Source organism: Ruditapes philippinarum, unplaced genomic scaffold (genome assembly GCF_026571515.1).
Source record: "Ruditapes philippinarum isolate M1 unplaced genomic scaffold, ASM2657151v2 ctg1267_1_1_1_1, whole genome shotgun sequence".
NCBI lineage: Eukaryota > Metazoa > Mollusca > Bivalvia > Venerida > Veneridae > Ruditapes > Ruditapes philippinarum.
Window position 1 is genome coordinate 485,263 of NW_026859684.1, and position 21,430 is coordinate 506,692.

The window sequence follows — 21,430 nt, forward strand, 5'->3', positions numbered from 1 at the left end:
TATTGGGACATTTAGTCAAATTTATTGAAGCACAATTGTTTTACGGGTTATATTACGGGCTTTACAATTCGCTCAACACGTGAAATAAATTTATTCATTTTTTAGTGCAAAATATTGTTGAGATTGTCAAGATTGTCATATTCATAGAATATTTAAAATATTTAAATCCGTGTTTGCACTAACTTTCCCGACTTGTACATGTGTACAAATGCTGACCCGGATAATTACGCTGTTACCCAGCATCGCTCAATCTTTAATTACTATGCGAAACGGGGTACGCATCAGGTATATCCGGGTCAGAATTTGTATACATGTACCACGGGCAGTCGGTGCGTGGCTTGGATAGCATACATGTGCTTTACCACGCCCACATATTTTTTTTTTCACTAATAAAATATTTTTTCAATTAAATGTTTTTAAAATATCATATTTTCATATAACGACTTAATAAATACATTTTTGTATTACCTGTATTTAATGTTTTTATGTTTCTATAATGTATATTGCAAAAAAAGAACAACAAAACAAAACCAAAACAAAAAAAAAACACGGTCGGTTTGTATTAAAATGCGCCGCTACCGAATTGTTGTATTAGGTTAGTATTCTTGATAACATTGAGAAGATAAAAAAAAAATAGGGACATTCATGTACCATAATACCTGCTAGAAATTGCAAGTTGCTTGAGTATTAATTAAAGTATTGGACTTTGTTAATGTGTGACTGACTTTGTTAGGATAAGCCGGAATAACATTAAATTTTGACCCCCATGAGTCAATTATTGATCATTTTTTCAGGTTGAAAATTAACCCCTGCTTGATATTCCTGTGAAACTTTGTTGTTTTATATATGCTTACGTATTGAAATACAATACTAAACTCTAGTAAATGAACATATGAACGGTAGACCTAATATAACCTACGCTCTCGAATTATCCAGATACTCTCGTAGATATGTTAATTTTTTTGTTATGCCCCCGCCATATAATGGCAGGGGCATATAGTGTTACCCTGTTCCGTCATTCCGTCATCATCAGTTTCCGTTCGTTATCTTAGTAACGTTTGCACACATTCAACTCAAATTTGGCATATGGATATGTCATGAGAAAATACAGGTCAAGTTCGAATTTGGTCATGGTTCAATGACATTTCGTCTGACAAACCCTTGACTTTTTTTCAACTCAGACCGATAAAAAAATCTGTCAGAATGACACATTTACAGCAATTTAAATCTTTTTACCAAGCAATGCCATCGTTATACTTTAAGCACACCATGTTTACTGTGTACTGTTAACAAGATTTTCAAGGGAGAGTAATCTCAATAGCAAACAAGGAATTTGTCAATATTAGTCTCCCTTGCGCCTGAAAATACTGTCCGACAAGCTTAAAAAAATCATCTGACTGTTTAAAAATGTTGTTGGTTCGTCAGTCTGACAGTTTCAGGAAGTCTGCGTTTGTCTAAATTTACATGATGAATTCATTCTCCATTTCACGGGGCCTCTGCACAGTGTTTGGATAGTGTAAAAAGTAATTATTGAAAAAAAAATATACTGTACCTCATAATTATTCGTGGTACCCATATTTCCAAGGTATTAGGCATAAACAGTCTCAAGTGCCTCATAGACTTCTGCGAGGAGTTTAACTTTTACGTCCTTATTGTATTTTTATCTAAATGTAAACATATACTACTCAGAAAACTTAATATTTTATTTCAAACTAAGAGCAAAGTAAATTATTTCACCATTTTACTTTTAGTTTTTATACCTTTGATGACAATTGTCTTTGTTAAACAATCATTGAGATACTTGATGAATGCCATACAGAAAATCCCCACTTTCAGACAAGGATAGGTATATGTACAAAAAATAAAGATTACTATTGGTTTTGCTTTTGAAACTATTATTGAGCATGCAATAAATGTTCATATATTTATAATATAGGTAACGGCTGACAGTCTTCGAAATTAACGCCAGTCCGAGGCCCGAGGCCACTAAATTTAGCATTGGTCTGGTGATTATTGCAAGGTTGGTGGTCCGACAGGCCAGTAGATTTTTGGCAATGCAAATATATTATAAGAAAAAATCATCAAAATAATGAAGCAGGGCTCTCTAAAATACTGTTTTTTTGCAAATGAAACCCATCAATTCTGTCCTAAATGTTCAAAATACAGCGAGAGATGTCTAAATTTTATTGAGTAATGGAGACCGCCATTTTTTTCTTGGATATTTTCCGTACCGCCACCGTACAGTTACGGAAAATTAAACCATTGTTTATTATGGTCTATTATTTACCTATGATTTTGTTATTATTGAGTTTAAGTAAATATTTTGTTGTGAAAGTGATTCGTTTTTAAAGCAAATTGCATTGTTCATGTTCAATTCTAGTCAATTTAGCCTTAAACATTTGTCTTCATAGATTTTTCAAAGCTGTCAACATACATGTATGGCCCAGAATTCAAGAAGTATTATGCTTCTTTCAAAATTATCAAGGGAAGCATGATAAAATGTTTTCCTTTACCCATCGAATTATTACCTATCTGAATGTATTTGGTCCGGCTAAAAATCAACAGGTCCAGTAAGATTTGAAATTTTACTGGCCCGAATGTCCTTGTGCTTTTTAAAGTTTTTCGTGAAGACTGGGCTGATATTACTACATCTCCCTTCTTTTAGAATAATAAAAAAAATGTGCATAAATTATCATCATATAAATACTAAACAGTTAATGTGTAAATTTTATTTTTTAATTGCAGCAAAAAAAATCCATTAGACAATACGTACATTGTCATGAAATTTTGAAAATGATCATTCAGAAATTTTATGGAATAAGTGCTTGTTTGAATCTATTTTTTTTTTAAATATCATTTTTCAAAACTTAAATAAAATCAAGCACACCCATTTATAAATACATGTCTGGGGTCATGAATTAGATTGTATGTATGAATGTCAATCTAGATTTTGCCCTCATGAGTTACAGAGTTGGATCATGTCCTTAAGTCTATGTGTATCATCCTAAATTTTGACCATAAAAAATAAATGTTTGTTATTTATAAACCAACTGTAAGTAAGGAAAAGAATTAAATGTTTGCCATTTTGATAACCTTTGTGACAATTTGTGCAAATTTTATTAGCAATGAATTATTTATTACCTAAATAGACATTTCAATACCAGATATAACTGATCTAATTATTCTTGTAGCTTATGTCCACTTAGGGACCATAATATATAGACTTAAAGTCAGTACTACAGAAAGGACCAATTAAGTTTATACACGCATTCTCAATATCATTTACAGAAAAGTCCTGAAAAGGTTTCTCTTTTATTACATACTTTATGAAACATAAACCATTATAATTATTACTACTTCACTTTACAGCTAAAGCATCTATTATCACTGACTAAACTAGATAAATGCCAAACCTTAATGAACGCCAAACATGGACAAATTGAATATTTTACAGGCTTTGTGTCAATTTTAATCTGTCCATGGACGGTGGAAGAAAATACAAGTTTCTGAATTCTTTCTGACACTTTGATCTAATAAAATAACCTATTCTATTTTGGTTATTTGACTTATGAGTTCAAGAATTATCTTAATTGTATTTATGTTGTAACATTACTTATTGCTCTACCACAGCCCTCCGTCTTTTATCCTTTTAGTCACCATAAGATGAAATAGTGAAATGGGAAACTAATAAATGACCTGAAGAAAGACAAAATTAAAATTGTTGTAGGCTGAATTTAAATATGTTTGGACTGCATTTGTTGTTGCATGTTTTAATACCATCGACTTCCTGACATACTTGATAATTTGAATATTGTGATGATTTAATTATATGCTTAAACAGTGTAAAAACTTATGTTATAGACAGACAGCATATCCGAATAGAGATTAAAAAAGAAATATTAAGGAACGGCAAAAAAACCGGCAAAAGTGACATTGTTGCATGCTCGGGTCATTTTCGAGTGTGTTCCTATGTCATGGTTAGTAAAACCCTTTCATTTTAATCAATCACATACGGTCATTTGTCTCTCTCCACTGATTCAGAAATTATGTAGTCTGTTACTGTTTGAAAATACTGGTAATTATACTGGTAAGGTCTCCAGGGAAAGCCAGTTAGTTGATGTAGTCAGTTACTGTTTGAAAATACTGGTAATTATACTGGTAAGTTCTCCAGGGAAAGCCAGTTAGTTGATGTAGTCGGTTACTGTTTGGAGATATTGGTAATTATACTGGTAAGTTCTCCAGGGAAAGCCGGTTAGTTTCAGGGCCTTTGTTCTCATTGTTACTTGTGCTAGTAGTGTTTGCGCTTTTTGTATAACCTGCAAATGAAGGACAACACATCTGACTTACATTTGCAATATTTTTTTTTAACACCTATAAAGCCACTTGCTAAATGTGAATAAATCAAAGAACATGTAGAATATTGATAAACTGGTAAATATGTAACAAACCCTTTTTGTACTCTGCTGTGAATATCAAATATGATTTTAAAGACCCTGCTTTTATCGAGAATTTGAACGTATGGACTGCAGTGGTTAAGTTTAGTTTGTGCTTAATTCAACAATATCAATAATAAAAGGTTAAATATGTTTCCTGCTAAACATCTAAGCTCTAGCTCATTGGGCTTTTTAAAAGAAGATTTTTTTTTAAGTTTTTACTATACACATATAGTTAAAAACAATGACACCCCTGGGGCCGGGCCAGTTTTGACCCCAGGGCTCTATTTGAACAAACTTTGTAGACACTTACTAGAAGATGTTTCATGCTTAATATCTAAACTCTAGCTATTTGGGTTTTTTCAAAGAAGATTTTAAGTTTTAGCTATACACATATAAAGAAAATCAATGACCCCCGGGGCGGGGCCAATTTTGACCCCAGGTCTTTTATTTGAACAAACTTTGTAGACACTCACTAAAAGATGTTCCATGCTTAATATCTTAACTCTAGCTATTTGGTTTTTTTTTTAAAGAAGATTTTTTAAGTTTTTTGCTATACACATATAAGGAAAATCAATGACCCCCGGGGCGGTGCCAATTTTGACCCCAGGGCTTTTATTTGAACAAACTTGGTAGACACCTATTAGAACATGTTTCATGCTCAATATCTTAGCCATAGCTCTTTGAGTTCTTTAAAAGAATATTTTTTAAGTTTTTACTATATGCATATAAGAAAATCAATGACCCCCCGGGGCGGGGCCAATTTTGACCCCATGGCTTTTATTTGAATAAACTTGGTAGACACTTATACGAACATGTTTCATGCTAAATATCTTAATTAGCTCTAACTCTTTTGGTTCTTTAAAAGAAGATTTTTTAAGTTTTTACTATATGCATATAGGGAAAATCAATGACCCCCTGGGGCGGGGCCAATTTTGACCCCAGGGCTTTTATTTGAACAAACTTGGTAGACACTCACTAGAAGATGTTTCATGCCAAATATCTAAGCTCTAGCTCTTATGCTTTTTTAAAAGAAGATATTTAAAGTTTTTTCTTCCGGTTGCCATGGCAACCAGAGTTCTGCATGGAATTAAATTCTTTGAACAATTTTTAAAGGTGACCACCAAAGGAACATTCCTGTGAAGTTTGGATGAAATTGGCTTAGTGGTTTATGAGGAGATGTCATTTAAAGTAAAAGTTTACGGACGGACGGACGGACGGACGCCGGACGAAAAGCAATCACAAAAGCTCACCATGTCACTTTGTGACAGGTGAGCTAAAAATATCATCCCGAGGGAAAATAAGCTATATAAATTTTTACTATTAATACTATTTAATATATATATAATGCATCGTATACATTTATATTCATACTTGCTCGAGTACGTGTATTAGTTGTTCTTGTCGAATCAAGATACAAGAACAACATAACCATTTGTCGGTAAATTGAGCTATTTAAATAAATTACTTACGGCAACACGAAACTCTTTCTATGTTTCTAAAATCACTTTCTAGAATGATAGAACTCCGTTTACTTGATCTCGTAACCAAGGCAACATGTCTTGCATTATACAATCTCAACATTGCGAAGATTTTTGATACGAGCATATAACTGAAAAAGGCAAACATTATTGTTATAACAATGCAAAACATTTATAGAAGATATTCAAGTTTTGATTAATGCAGTAGTTATTTTCATCGAGTGGTATAAAAATTGATATTTCACAAGTGGCGGCAGCCACGAGTAAATTATGATAATTTTCATAATAAATCCTGTATTTAAAAAAAAACTTAAATTTTCTGTTTATTATATAATTTACCTCTTTTTGACCTTACAACTTTTAACACTTCTACTTGAATTTTGTGTATTGGCTGAATAATTAAGAAGAAAGTAGTCTGGCAAGACACAAGTGAAAATACGGATAATAATTTTTTTTTTCTGCAGGGAAAAATAGAATTTTACACTGAAAATACGGAAAATGAAAATATACATTTCATTTCATCAACATTTCTCAATACATGTATTTAATTTATAAGTATAAAATAAACATGTATTATATCAGCTTATTAAAAATTGTCGTTAACCCCTTGAAACTGAGGGGTGTCGGTTTAAACACAGGTGAACGTCGCGTGGCCATGACTTACACTATACCCCCGTTCCCGCTCTACAACCCAAAACCCTTTATAAATCATAAGTATTGACAAAAATAAATTTTATGAAAAGAAAATTTTATGACTAAAAAATTATAAAGGTATTTTACTCTACTTTCATTTTGCATACAAATATCACTAGCATCTCAATTATCAGCGCATATACGAGGGACGGTCAGAAAATATCAGGATTTTTCATGCTCCTCTCTTTCCACGTGCAGCTTTATACAAACATTATATATTGGTGAAAACTACATTCATTCGCCAATAACGTGGACAGTTTATTTTCAATGAAAGTTGTGTATACACAGTATTTTGCCCTCTGATATATGATAGGTGTTTCGTCTATCATGGACTCTTTGTTAGAGGAACAACGCTCTGTAATAAAGTTTCTGGTTGCAGGTGATAAGCCCTGCCACATCTTTCAGAGGCTTGAAAAAAGATTTTCTGATAAATGTGTATCACGTTCAACCTTCTACAACTGAGTTTCTCAGTTTCGTGAAGGCAGAACAAGTGTTTGTGACAGGCCTAGGACTGGGCGGCCAGCTGAGGCGGTGACCCCAACAATGGTAGCAAATGTTAAAGCTTTTGTCAACAAAAATCGTCGGGTAACTTTGGAGGAGGTAGCCAACAAGTTTAGCATTGGAAAGGCATCGGCACACAAGATTTTACACGAAAACCTAGGCATGAGCAAGGTAAGTGCCAGGTGGGTGCCTATAGACAGCTGTCCGCAGATCAAAAGGCAACCAGAGTTACCAATGCAAAAGACGTTTAAGTCGTTTTAAACGTGAAGGAGATAAGTTTTTGAACCGTATTATCACAGATGAGATGTGGGTACATTTTTCCGAACCTGGGACAAAAGCTCAGTCAAAGCAGTGGAAACGAGCTGGTTCCCCATCTCCTAAAAAGTTTAAGCTGTCTCCTTCGACTGGCAAAGTCATGCTTGTTGCCTTTTGGGATTCACGAGGAATGATACTTACTCATTTCATGCCAATAGGTCAAACTGTCACCGCCAAGTACTATTCTGAAGTAATTCTGAAAAATCTCAGAGAAAAGCTGAAGCAAATGCGTCCCAGGTTAGCACAGAAAAATGTCCTCCTTCTTCACGATAACGCCCCCTCCCATACCGCCGCAGCTACAGTGGAGGTTATCAACTCTTACAAATGGTAATTGTTGTCTCACCCTCCTTATATCCCAGACCTCGCCCCCTGTGACTTTTATTTGTTTCCAGAACTGAAAAAATTGCTTGCTGGAAAGAAATATTAAGACCAGGGCGCTTTGATATCTGCTGTTACACAGTACCTAAAACATAGGTCACAGCGGGAATACAAAAGCTCCAATGAAGATGGCAAAAGTGCGTAGACGTAAGTGGAGCATATTTTGAAAAAGAGTAGAAAGATTTTTTTTTAAAAAGTTGAATGGTTTTCGAGAACGAGTCAAAAGTCCGGATATTTTCTGACATCCCCTCGTATTCATCAATTTTTCACCGGATTTAACACTCCTGGTGTCAAATCTTAGATAAATAAATACTTTTTAAGGAATCAACACTGACACCTTCACTGATTATACGTAGCAAGTAATATTCAAGCCCAAACTGTCAACAAATGAAACTCGGAAATGATCTGATTGCACTGTTTCGCCGCGCAGTGGCGGATTCAGGTCCGGGCTTCAGGGCTGCAGCCCCCAACTTGTCCCAAAGATACGTTAACCAGCTGGGCTGGAATATTTTTGTCAGTTTCAAACTTTATTGGCTGTAGTGTACTCAAAATATTTACTGCTGTCATCCAGTTGTTAATCTCCTGCCTGGGGGCTTGGCAGAGATCTTTATCTATCAACATGCTTGAATATCTTCGATGTTTAAACTGCATAATTGATTGGTTTACTACTTTCCAAAGGTCTAATGAAATTAATATCACAAATAGTGGCAATAGATGTGTTACATTGTACACTATATTTTACTGTCTTAGTTTTTCCATTTTCTTTGCGAAAGCCCTTTAATTAAGAAATTGAAAATTATTATTTGTAAATTAAAAGATGGCGAGTTTTATGAAGATAGTATTAAAGGAATCGCATTTTAATAACTAGTTTTACTAATATTTTTATCAAGATGAAATGATTGGCCATTTACTTTTAATAACTGTTTAATTTTGACATTTATATTTTTAAATAAAATTTAAATTGTAGTGACCTCTGGATTCATTGATGGAAAGAAATTCTTATTGAATATTAATTAGTGTTTAAAATTATGTTTTTGTACAATAAAAAGGCAGTTTTTTAATACCACTTTAATTATTTATATCAGAAAATTGATCAAGCATTTGAAATTAATTTTATCAACGGTCGTGCATACATTGGTAATAAAGTGTGCTGTTATATCCCCGTACTGCCATTTTCAGATCAGCTAACATATTTTTCTACAATAACTGACAGTGAAATTATAAAACATTTTTTTCTTTTGCAATTCTGCAAATATCATCATTTCAGCTAATAAATGCAACAACTTTTTGAATTTTTACCTGAATTATTAGTATGTATGGTAGACAAACCATTACTGACCCATTTTCCTATTCTTCAAAATTTCACAACCACTTTTCAATCAGTTAACAAATTGTATACAGTGCGACATAAAAATTGTCATTCAACGTGAAAATATAACCAGTTATGTATTATGAAGAAATTTTGAATTACACAACTTCAAATAAATGGTAATAAACAATTCTAACCTATTTATAATGCCATTTTTCAATTTTGATATCCATTTACAGTAGTAAAGCTGTCACAATTGGGGTATGGATGTACATCTCAATTTGAATAACAGAAAAAGCATGTTCTTGTGAAACTTTTTGGATCTTATGGTCGACATGACCCCCTTCTAGTAAAAGCTTACTGAAAAGTTATCAGAGACAATGTTTATCTTTGGTTAATTGACTGTTTCTTTACTGACATATTATGTTCCAAATAAGAATTGTACGGTAAAATATATACATATCAAGATTATAGCTTTTTAGTTCAGTATACATTATGACTTAATGATAGTGAAGCAGTGGTCTAACTTAATATCCATTTCTGCAGACTGACAAAAAACTGAGTCGGTAAATCAAATATTTTTAGAAAATTATTGCGATTTGTAACTGGGTAAATTGAGGATTAGTGGAAAACACAAATTTTACATATTTTGAACTAAAATACTGTTATTTTCTTTTTTGACGCCATAATTGACATTGCTGCTGATAAATGTAGTCAAGTTAAATACAAGATGTGCTTACAGTTTGGTTACATGACAAATAAGGTCAAAAATAAAGAATTTCCAGGGATGATTGAAAAGTGGTTGTGATTGAAAACTGGCAGTATGTGGATATAGTAAATGCTTACTACTAAACACCAGAGGAATTCTATTTGAAAGACCTTGCAAACACTAACCTTTACAAAATATAATGTGATGTTAAACCATCCAAAAGGTACCATAAACAGCACAAGATAGTCAAGGAAAATACAGAATTTACAACCTCATATTTCAAAATATTCTCAGTCTATGGGAGGGGACCACCCCAATTACATATATTTTTTCTTAATTCCATATAATCTAAATATTCACAAAAAAGCATTAGCATACACATATACATGTATAAGCAAAAGTACAATGCCACTCATAACATGAGCTTTAAAACACATCATTTACATTTTTTGTCACATGAACAAGATGCTGGGCCAATCTTCAAAAACAAGCACAATTTCCGCCTGTTGCGTTATTTTTATAAAAATCTTCCACCCATATGTCAGCCCCCCAGGAAACCATTATCTGTATCCGCCACTGTAAAACACACTTAATTCACAGTGAATGAATACGTCTTTGTATTGCGTATTTAAATATGACAAAATTAAATTATTATTTGTAATAATTGTTCAATCAAAGCATCATATGAAACTATCACGCACCTTTTTCCTATATGTCAAATTCTCAATCCAAAATGAAAGAAAAATAGCACAGCAGATGTGTTTCCCTTTGCTTTTGTATCAGTTGTATGGAGTTGTTTTTACTCCTTTAATAGAAACTGTAAATAGGGGAACTTTTTAATTTTTTTATTTTGGAAAACAGTCAGTCCTACCTGCTGCGCATGTATGTACAGTTTTATCCGATTGCGAGTATACTCCTTGCAGAGTGATGCAATTACGTGAAATAATGATGATGAGTATTTTCATTGGTCCGATGTTTTCATGTGACCAATGAAAATACTCCATTTGAAACAATGTGCTGCGTATGGGCAACCGTTGGCGCGTATAAATAAACTCAAACACACACACACACACACACACAAATTGCCATGTGTGTAACATCTGCCTGTCTTTCATACACGGCCTATATATACTGTAGTAACCTAAAAAATGAATTTATAGTTCAGCAAAGAAAGAAAAGAATTAATAGCAGACGTTAATCTAAATCCACATAACTAATATAGGCGTCAATCAGATAATGCCAATGAAAGATTTGTCAAAACCACTTACCCCTTACTAATATCGACGATTATCCCACAGCAATTCCGTAATATTGACAACTCGGTTATTCCGTAATATCGACAAATGCATATTTTATGTACATATGCGTAAGCACATATATTCATGGGCGGACCCAGAAAGTGTTTCTAAGGGATGATAACAACCCCCTGGTAGATCTATTTGGATAAAATGTTATAAAATATGTATTAAATGTAATATTGCAATTTGATGCAAGATTTAGATATCAACTTCTGTTTTTGTTTTTAATAAAAATCACTCAACCCCCTCCCCCATAAAATCTAGTTATGTAAAACATCCTCTGGAATATGGCAGGTAAAAATTCCTGCGGTTTATAACCAGTTGTCTCAAATATTGTTACAAATGTATTGTTACAAATGAACATATGACCCAAAATTGGGCAGTAAGACGATATATAAATTAAAAAAATAAAGCCGAATATTACAATTGAAACTATAACACTATATTCTTGTTGTTTTTTTCGTGTGTGTGAGTTTAATTACGTTGCACACATAGGTCATATGGCGACTTTCCATATTTACTGGTGAAGGAAGACCTTTGGTGCACTTCCGTACGAACGGGCAACTGAGAAGAACCTAGCCGACATACCGTTAGCTGCCTGCATACAGCTAGGTTCCTCCAGAGTCTCTGTCGGGATTCCAACCAGCAGTGACGAGTGATTTAGAGTCATCGACTGCTTAATTAACTAGTCGGCCACGGCCCTTAAAGTAAATAAAATGCAGACAATAACAAAAACTTCAAACGAAAATATACAAAATGTTATTATCTTTTTAACTTTATAATTTCATTGTACATGTACGATCACTAAAATAAATTACCTTATATACATCAACCTTATCTATCCAATAATAACAGTTAAAACTATATGACCCAGTAACTAGCCTGTGATATGATCTTTAAAGATTACTGTATATTTACTGATATATACTGATATTTAAACATGTACAGTTAATATATTATACATGTTGTATTTAAGTAGCACTGAAATTGTTGTCTTGAACAAATCCCGATTTAGGTCAGAATCTAAGAATCTTGTTTTGATTACGAAACAAAACCAAAACAAACAAAAAAGCAAAACAAACAAACAACAAGAAACATGGCAATGCCATGAAACCAGGTTTTCAATTATCACCATTGTAGATAAATATGTTGTATTTGAAATACAAATACAAGCAACAAACAATGTAACTATGTGCAATGTAAAACATGAATAATGTAGGAGGAATTGCCACTGAAGAAGTGTTCACTATAATATTATGTATAAGGAAAAAACAAGCGGCCATAATTAGGTCAAAAAACTATCCAATCAAACAAAACCCCTACAATATGTGCCAAGGTGCTTGATGACAAAGCTTCTGTGAAAGTTTGAACAAAAATCCGTTGAGAAATGTAGGACGAGTTCAGCACAGAAGAACTTTTGTTCACTAATAATTATATTGATATTCTGTATAATGAAAAACAAGTTACAAAGTAGACATGAAATAATATATCATATCTTTTTTAAATTACCTCCAAAGATGATATGACCTTTGACTGCCAAATCAAGTTAAAATCATGTAAACAGGATTTTCAATGTTAATGTCACTGTGACCTTGACCTTGGAGCCAGCCATGCGGAAAATGCGTTCTGCACGTCATCTTGATGTGGTAAACATTTGTCTGAAGTTTCATCAAAAATTCTTCAAAGGGTTGAAGAGTTACAGAGCGGACAGGATTTTCAATGTTAATGTCACTGTGACCTTGACCTTGGAGCCAGCCATGCGGAACATGCGTTCTTGCACGTCATCTTGATGTGGTAAACATTTGTCTGAAGTTTCATCAAAATTCTTCAAAGGGTTGAAGAGTTACAGAGCTGACACAATTTCGTTTGACGCCCGCCCGCCCATCCGCCCAGCCGCCCATCCGCCCGCCATACCCCAATCTAATAACCAGGATTTTCAAAATTGAAAACCTGGTTTAATATATCATATCTTTTTTAAATTACCTCCAAAGATGATATGACCTTTGACTGCCAAATCAAGTTAAAATTATGTAAACAGGATTTTCAATGTTAATGTCACTGTGACCTTGACCTTGGAGCCAGCCATGTGGAACATGCGTTTCTGCACGTCATCTTTGATGTGGTAAACATTTGTTCTGAAGTTTCATCAAAATTCTTCAAAGGGTTGAAGAGTTACAGAGCGGACAGGATTTTCAATGTTAATGTCACTGTGACCTTGACCTTGGAGCCAGCCATGCGGAACATGCGTTCTGCACGTCATCTTGATGTGGTAAACATTTGTCTGAAGTTTCATCAAAATTCTTCAAAGGGTTGAAGAGTTACAGAGCGGACACAATTTCGTTTGACGCCCGCCCATCCGCCCGCCATACCCCAATCTAATAACCAGGATTTTCAAAATTGAAAACCTGGTTAAAAATAAAAAAACAACAAAAAACGCCCTTCTTTAGTAACTAAAGATTATATAAGGATCCCCATCGACGTGTACAATACTTATTTACATAGTGGCACCGCTTGAAGTTGCGTAGCGATATGTAGCCGCCACTGCCAATGGGGCGCGATGTAGTTTTGAGTGCATATGCAACAACAGTTTATATATGTGTATTTATGTGAAATGGTGGTGACTGTGGTCAACTTACTTATTTCAACTGGAGATGGCGATTCGTTGCATACCGTCAGTTTAAAAAAAATCAACATTCACTTAAATTGTTAATTATAGTTAAATCCGGAGAATCACGGACTCTTTTAAGGTTGAGCGCTTCATTAAAAGTGGCGGCGTGGCCGAGTGGTTAACGCGTCGGACTAGTAATCTCACCGCGTGGGTTCAAACCCTGTAAGGGGCAAGCCGTTGTTTCCTTGAGCAAGAAACTTTACATTCATTGCTTAGTACTGCTTGGTTCCAGGAACGGATTCTAGTGTTTCAATAAGCTTATATAGCTTCCAGCACAATCGAACTTCAATAAATTTGTATAAACTTAAGACCATTTTACAAAAGCCAGGAGGCAGAGGCATTGACTGTAGAGGGCGGAGTTACTGTTTTCATCGTAACCTTACGGTTTCTACCGAAACCGCTCTTCACTGGTATCTCCGTAATTATTCATTCGGATACCTACCATGCACACAAGCGAGATGTTACAGATAACTGCAAAACTAATACTAATAACCTTTTTACCAATTGAAATAGGCAGACATTTGGCAATTGATCATAATAATAGGATCTGTTCCCTATGTCCGTATCAAGCTATTGGTGATGAATTTCACTACTTATTCGAATGTTCGTACTTTAGTTTAATGACAGAAGACGTAAATCTCTTCTTCCCAGTTTTTATATTCATCCCAATATTTTTAAACTTGACAGAATAATGAATATTTGTGATAAAAAGATTCTACTAAAATTATTTTTATTCTGTAATTTTAGCATTATGTTAAAATTTAGATAATTAGTACTTCTCATTTTTCGTTCCCATTTGTTACAATGTAAAATACATGTTGTATTGAAATGAACAATATGATCTCCTTGCTAGTCATAATTGTATATTTTTATTGTGATATTAGTGACTTTTGACTGTAATTTTTCTGTTCGTTTGTTTGTTATAACCAGTTGCATATCATATGCCTTGAATAAAAACTGAAAGTGAAACTCAAAGCGGGGTATTTCGGACATGTGAATGGGAAAATACGGACATTCAGTTTTTACCAATGAGTAGGCTGAAATACGGGCAATTTCTCAATTTTTTTTTTAAGAAACAAAACATATTCCTTTCGATCGGTACAAACGTGTGTTAATACCGGTATATACAATATTTAGCTTGTTGATTAATGAAATCAGAGCTATCTCCAAGTTCAATTATCTTTCAATAAAGCTATGTTAAAACATAAAACAATGCAACATAGTTAAGAGGAACACAAATTTCTCATTTCTTATTTGAGTTATTTTTCTTTCTTTTTTTCCTTGCACGTTTGGTTTCTATTTCAATCCTACGTTCATTTAACATACAACATTTAATCCCGTATAAAAGCCCTCCCGTTCTAAAAATGACAGGGCGGACAAATGCCAAAATGATTCATCTGACAAAAGCCCTCCGTATCATAAAAATCTATATGTATTTCCAAAACTGTAGCCTCACTTTCAATAATTTAACAGCGTCTTCAATAACAATATAGTCCAATTTTATAATTACTAATGTTGACCATGTTGAATAACCATGAAAATCATTCCTGCTTTAACAAAAGGTAACTTTTTATATAAATGTCGCTAACGTAATTCTCCTATTATATGAGACGGTATCGCCCTATAATCTGCTGCTCATCTAAAAAGGGGAAGGAAATAGGCATTAGGGAGGGGAGTGAATGGCATAGTAGCCTGCGGACGAGCATTAAAGGTATAATTTTCTACCATGTAAAATAATGTACAATAGGCTTTTAATTAAAATGTACTCTAATTTAATGATACTTCACAGGATAACAGAATACTATAAACAAGAATATAAACCTTTTTTTTCGACCTGAAGTGTTTTCTCGCGGATGCGCAATCTGCGTAGGGCAAAAAGTTTCAGTATAGTGGCCATGATAAAAAGGTATGGAAAAGACGACTATTCAAGAATTCCCCGTTATGATCACGGACCTGATATTGATGTGATGATTGTTGTAAAAATGTGAAAATATATCTTTTAGCAAATAATTTTAAAGAAGTCAACTTAATTGTTGTTGAAATATATTTACTAAATAAAATCTGTAACATATGAAATTATCATTCTGAAAAAAGCCAGAACGTGATAATGCATTTTCATTTTTTAGTTAACCTAATCTTATCCTTTACCCAATTCGAGAGTGATGCCAAATCCGGTGCCTTGTAACAAATGTGAATGTATGTCACAGTATTTAATTGTCACTTTACAAAATTAATGTACACTGATGAAATTGGTACTGTCATGTGTTAATCTATTTCACTCTTACGTAACGCCTTGCGAATCCACTAGCTAATTCAACAGTTCTTTTGCACTGCCCTTCTACTCAATGAGATTTATCTTCCTACAAAATTTGATCTTGGTATCTCTTGTAGTTTCAGAGTTATGTCCCAGACAAAGTTCAAAGTGTAAAAATAAACAAAGACCAATAACTCCAAAATTAGGGAAACAGAGTTACAAATCTTTTGCACTGCACTTCTACTCAGTGAGATATACTTTTTTCATTATTATTTTTTGTGGATACAGAAAAATAAAGGTCTTAAAAATAATAATTTTTGTTTGAATTTTATTGTTTATAAGTTCTGGATAACTAAGTATTTGACATAAACAAGAGGGCCATGATGGCCCTAGATCGCTCACCTGAATTATCAAACTCATCCAAACAATTACCTAGACAAGCATTCTGACCAAGTCTCATGACAGGTGAGTCAAAAATGTGACCACTACAGTGTTAACAAGGATTATCCATATTTGAGCAGTGCGACCTAGTTTTTTTTTACCCAGGTGACACATATTCAAACTTGACCTAGAAATCATCAAAACAAACTTTCAGACCAATTTCCAGGATACTTGGATCAAAACAGTAGCAACTAGAGTGTTAACAAGATTTTTCTATTTTTAGCTCCGGTGACCTAGTTTCACATTGCGATTTCGAACTCATCCAAGCAATTACCTAGACACAGCATTCTGACCAAGTCTCATGACAGGTGAGTCAAAAATGTGACCACTACAGTGTTAACAAGGATTATCCATATTTGAGCAGTGCGACCTAGTTTTTTACCCAGGTGACACATATTCAAACTTGACCTAGAAATCATCAAAACAAACTTTCAGACCAATTTCCAGGATACTTGGATCAAAACAGTAGCAACTAGAGTGTTAACAAGATTTTTTCTATTTTTAGCTCCGGTGACCTAGTTTCACATGCGATTTCGAACTCATCCAAGCAATTACCTAGACAAGCATTCTGACCAAGTTGATGATAATGGAGTCGAAAATGTGACCACTAGAATGTTAACAAGGTTTTTCAATACTTGGGCGGTGTGACCTAGTTTTTCATCCAAGATGACCCATGTTCGATCTTGACTTAGAAATCATCAAAACAAACTTTCAGACCAATTAACAGAATATTTGGATCACAACAGTAGCCACTAGAGTGTTAACAAGATTTTTCTATTTTTAGCTCCTGTGACCTAGTTTTTCATCCGAGATGTCCCATGTTCGATATATTCCCAGCAATGACCTAGACAAGTTTCCTGACCAAGTTTGATGACAATTGAGTCAAAATTGTGACCACTAGAGTGTTAACAAGGTTTTTCTATTTTTAGCTCCTGTGACCTAGTTTTTCATCCGAGATGACCCATGTTCGAACTCATCGGAGTTATTACCTAGACAAGCATCTTGATCAAGTTTGATGATGATTGATGCAAAAATGTGACCGCTAAAGTGTTAACAAGGTTTTCTATTTTTAGCTCCGGTGACCTACTTTTTCATCCGAGATGACCCATGTTCGAACTCATCCAAGCTATCAACTAGATAAGCATCCTGACCAAGTTTGATGATGATTGATGCAAAAATGTGACCGCTAGAGTGTTAACAAGGTTTTTCTATTTTATAGCTCCGGTGACCTAGTTTTTCATCCGAGATGACCCATATTCGAACTCATCCAAGCTATTATCTAAACAAGAATCCTGACAAAGTTTGATGATGATTGGGTCAAAAATGTGACCACTAGAGTGGTCACAAGGTTTTTCTATTTATAGCTCCTGTGACCTACTTTTTCATCCGAGATGACCCATGTTCGAACTCATCCGAGCTATCACCTAGACAAACATCCTGACCAAGTTTGATGATGATTGGGTCAAAAATGTGACCTCTAGAGTGTTCACAAGGTTTTTCTATTTTTAGCTCTTGTGACCTAGTTTTTCATCTGAGATGACCCATGTTCGAACTCATCCGAGCTTTCAACTAGATAAGCATCCTGACCAAGTTTGATGATGATTGAGGCAAAAATGTGACCGCTAGAGTGTTCACAAGCAATTGTGGACGGCCGGACGGACGACGGACGACGGACATTCATCGATCCTAAAAGCTCACCCTGAGCAAGCTCAGGTGAGCTAAAAAGGATATATTTGAAACAGACTATAGTAAATAGAGTTTTATGAAGACTAAGCATTACTAATGTACTACAAAAAAGTGAGATCAAACATAAAGGTCAACATGACCTCAATAACAGTTCACTCTTCTTTCTTCACATCAGAGATTTCCACACTGGACCATAAAGTGACTGGCATCTTTACAACTCTGCTGATAACTGTAATAAATAAAACAAAATATAACATTTTTTATAAATCTTTACCTTACATTATATCCAGCTTCAATTTTGAAAATTGTATATTTTCATATAAGGGGATATCAACAAGATGAAAATTAGAAGTTGTTAAGCCAGCAGTATAGAGCCAGGTCAGACTGCACAGGTATGCACACTGGCCTGGCTATATACTGCTGGCATTAAGGCTTGTAACTCACATTGGCATGACTATATACTGATGAAATAAAGGCTTGTCACTCACACTGGCCTGGCTATATACTGATGACATTAAGGCTTGTCACTCACTCACACTGGCCTGGCTATATACTGCTGACATTAAGGCTTGTCACTCACACTGGCCTGGCTATATACTGTTGACATTAAGGTTTGTCACTCACACTGGCATGACTATATACTGCTGACATTAAGGCTTGTCACTCACACTGGCCTGGCTATATACTGCTGACATTAAGGCTTGTCACTCACACTGGCATGGCTATATACTGTTGACATAAAGGCTTGTCACTCACACTGGCCTGGCTATATACTGCAGGCATTAAGGCTTGTCACTCACACTGGCATGACTATATACTGCTGACATTAATGTTTGTCACTCACACTGGCCTGGCTATATACTGTTGACATTAAGGCTTGTCACTCACACTGGCATGACTATATACTGCTGACATTAAGGCTTGTCACTCAAACTGGCATGGCTATATACTGTTGACATTAAGGCTTGTCACTCACATTGGCATGGCTATATACTGTTGACATTAATGTTTGTCACTCACACTGCATGACTATATACTGATGACATTAATGTTTGTCACTCACACTGGCATGACTATATACTGTTGACATTAAGGCTTGACACTCACACTGGCCAGGCTATATACTGCTGACATTTAGGCTTGTCACTCACACTGGCATGGCTATATACTGTTGACATTAAAGGCTTGTCACTCACACTGGCCTGGCTATATACTGCTGACATTAAGGCTTGTCACTCACACTGGCCTGGCTATATTTACTGCTGACATTAAGGCTTGTCACTCAAACTGGCATGGCTATATACTGTTGACATTAATGTTTGTCACTCACACTGGCATGACTATATACTGCTGACATTAAGGCTTGTCACTCACACTGGCCTGGCTATATACTGCTGACATTATGGCTTGTCACTCACACTGGCATGGCTATATACTGTTGACATAAAGGCTTGTCACTCACACTGGCCTGGCTATATACTGCAGGCATTAAGGCTTGTCACTCACACTGGCATAACTATATACTGCTGACATTAAGGCTTGTCACTCACACTGGACTGGCATGTCTATATACTGATGACATTAAGGCTTGTCACTCACATTGGCATGACTATATACTGATGACATTAATGCTTGTCACTCACACTGGCCTGGCTATATACTGCTGACATTAATGTTTGTCACTCACACTGGCCTGGCTATATACTGTTGACATTAAGGCTTGTCACTCACACTGGCATGACTATATACTGCTGACATTAAGGCTTGTCACTCAAACTGGCATGGCTATTACTGTTGACATTAAGGCTTGTCACTCACATTGGCATGGCTATATACTGTTGACATTAATGTTTGTCACTCACACTGGCATGACTATATACTGATGACATTAATGTTTGTCACTCACACTGGCATGACTATATACTGTTTGACATTAAGGCTTGACACTCACACTGGCCAGGCTATATACTGCTGACATTTAGGCTTGTCACTCACACTGGCATGGCTATATACTGTTGACATAAAGGCTTGTCACTCACCACACTGGCCTGGCTATATACTGCTGACATTAAGGCTTGTCACTCACACTGGCCTGGCTATATACTGCTGACATTAAGGCTTGTCACTCATCCTGATATGACTATATACTGCTGACATTAATGTTTGTCACTCACACTGGCATGACTATATACTGCTGACAATAATCTTTGTCACTCACACTGGCCTGGCTATATACTGATTAACATTAATGCTTGTCACTCACACTGGCCTGGCTATTTACTGCTGACATTAAGGCTTGTCACTCACACTGGCCTGGCTATATACTGCTGACATTAATGTTTGTCACTAACACTGACATGACTATATACTGATGACATAAAGGCTTGTCACTCACACTGTCCTGACTATATACTGATGACATTAATGTTTGTCACTCACACTGGCCTGGCTATATACTGGTGACATTAATGTTTGTCACTCACACTGGCCTGGCTATATACTGGTGACATTAATGTTTGTCACTCACACTGGCATGGCTATATATACTGTTGACATTAATGTTTGTCACTCACACTGGCATGACTATATACTGCTGACATTAATGTTTGTCACTCACACTGGCCTAGCTATATACTGCTGACATTAAGGCTTGTCACTCACACCGGCCTGGCTATATACTGTTGACATTAAGGTTGTCACTCACATTGGCATGACTATATACTGCTGGCATTAAGGCTTGTCACTCACACTGGCCTGGCTATATATACTGTTGACATTAAGGCTTGTCACTCACATTGGCATGGCTATATACTGTTTGACATTAATGTTTGTCACTCACACTGGCCTGGCTATATACTGGTGACATTAGGGCTTGTCACTCACACTGGCATGGCTATATACTGATGACATTAAGGCTTGTCACTCACACTGGCCTGGCTATATACTGGTGACATTAGGGCTTGTCACTCACATTGCAATGACTATATACTGCTGGCATTAAGGCTTGTCACTCACACTGGCCTGGCTATATACTGGTGACATTAGGGCTTGTCACTCACATTGGCATGGCTATATACTGTTGACATTAATGTTTGTCACTCACACTGGCCTGGCTATATACTGTTGACAATAAGGCTTGTCACTCACACTGGCCTGGCTATATACTGGTGACATTAATGTTTTGTCACTCACACTGGCATGGCTATATACTGTTGACATTAATGTTTGTCACTCACACTGGCATGACTATATACTGCTGACATT

General features: G+C 35.3%; 2 protein-coding genes across 4 annotated transcripts in view; both read right to left on the minus strand.

Moving 5' to 3' along the window:
* Positions 1-2,683: 2,683 nt before the first annotated feature.
* On the minus strand, positions 2,684-11,605 carry LOC132757503 (uncharacterized). Its single transcript, XM_060748806.1, has 3 exons — positions 11,088-11,605; positions 5,906-6,045; positions 2,684-4,316 (listed from the first exon to the last, which is right to left on the minus strand). Exons 1-3 carry the CDS (start codon positions 11,201-11,203, stop codon positions 4,222-4,224), a joined length of 351 nt encoding a protein of 116 aa, XP_060604789.1. The 5' UTR covers positions 11,204-11,605; the 3' UTR covers positions 2,684-4,221.
* A 6,172-nt stretch (positions 11,606-17,777) lies between these two features.
* The window catches only part of LOC132757504 (uncharacterized), a 40,823-nt gene continuing 37,170 nt past the window's right edge, over positions 17,778-21,430 (minus strand). The window contains exon 6 of one of the 3 annotated variants that reach the window (XM_060748808.1): positions 17,778-18,395. In XM_060748808.1, coding sequence (XP_060604791.1) covers positions 18,319-18,395 — 77 coding nt within the window. In that variant the 3' untranslated portion in view covers positions 17,778-18,318. The remainder of the gene's footprint in view (positions 18,396-21,430) is intronic. The other 2 variants (XM_060748810.1, XM_060748809.1) reach the window with 2 other exon arrangements.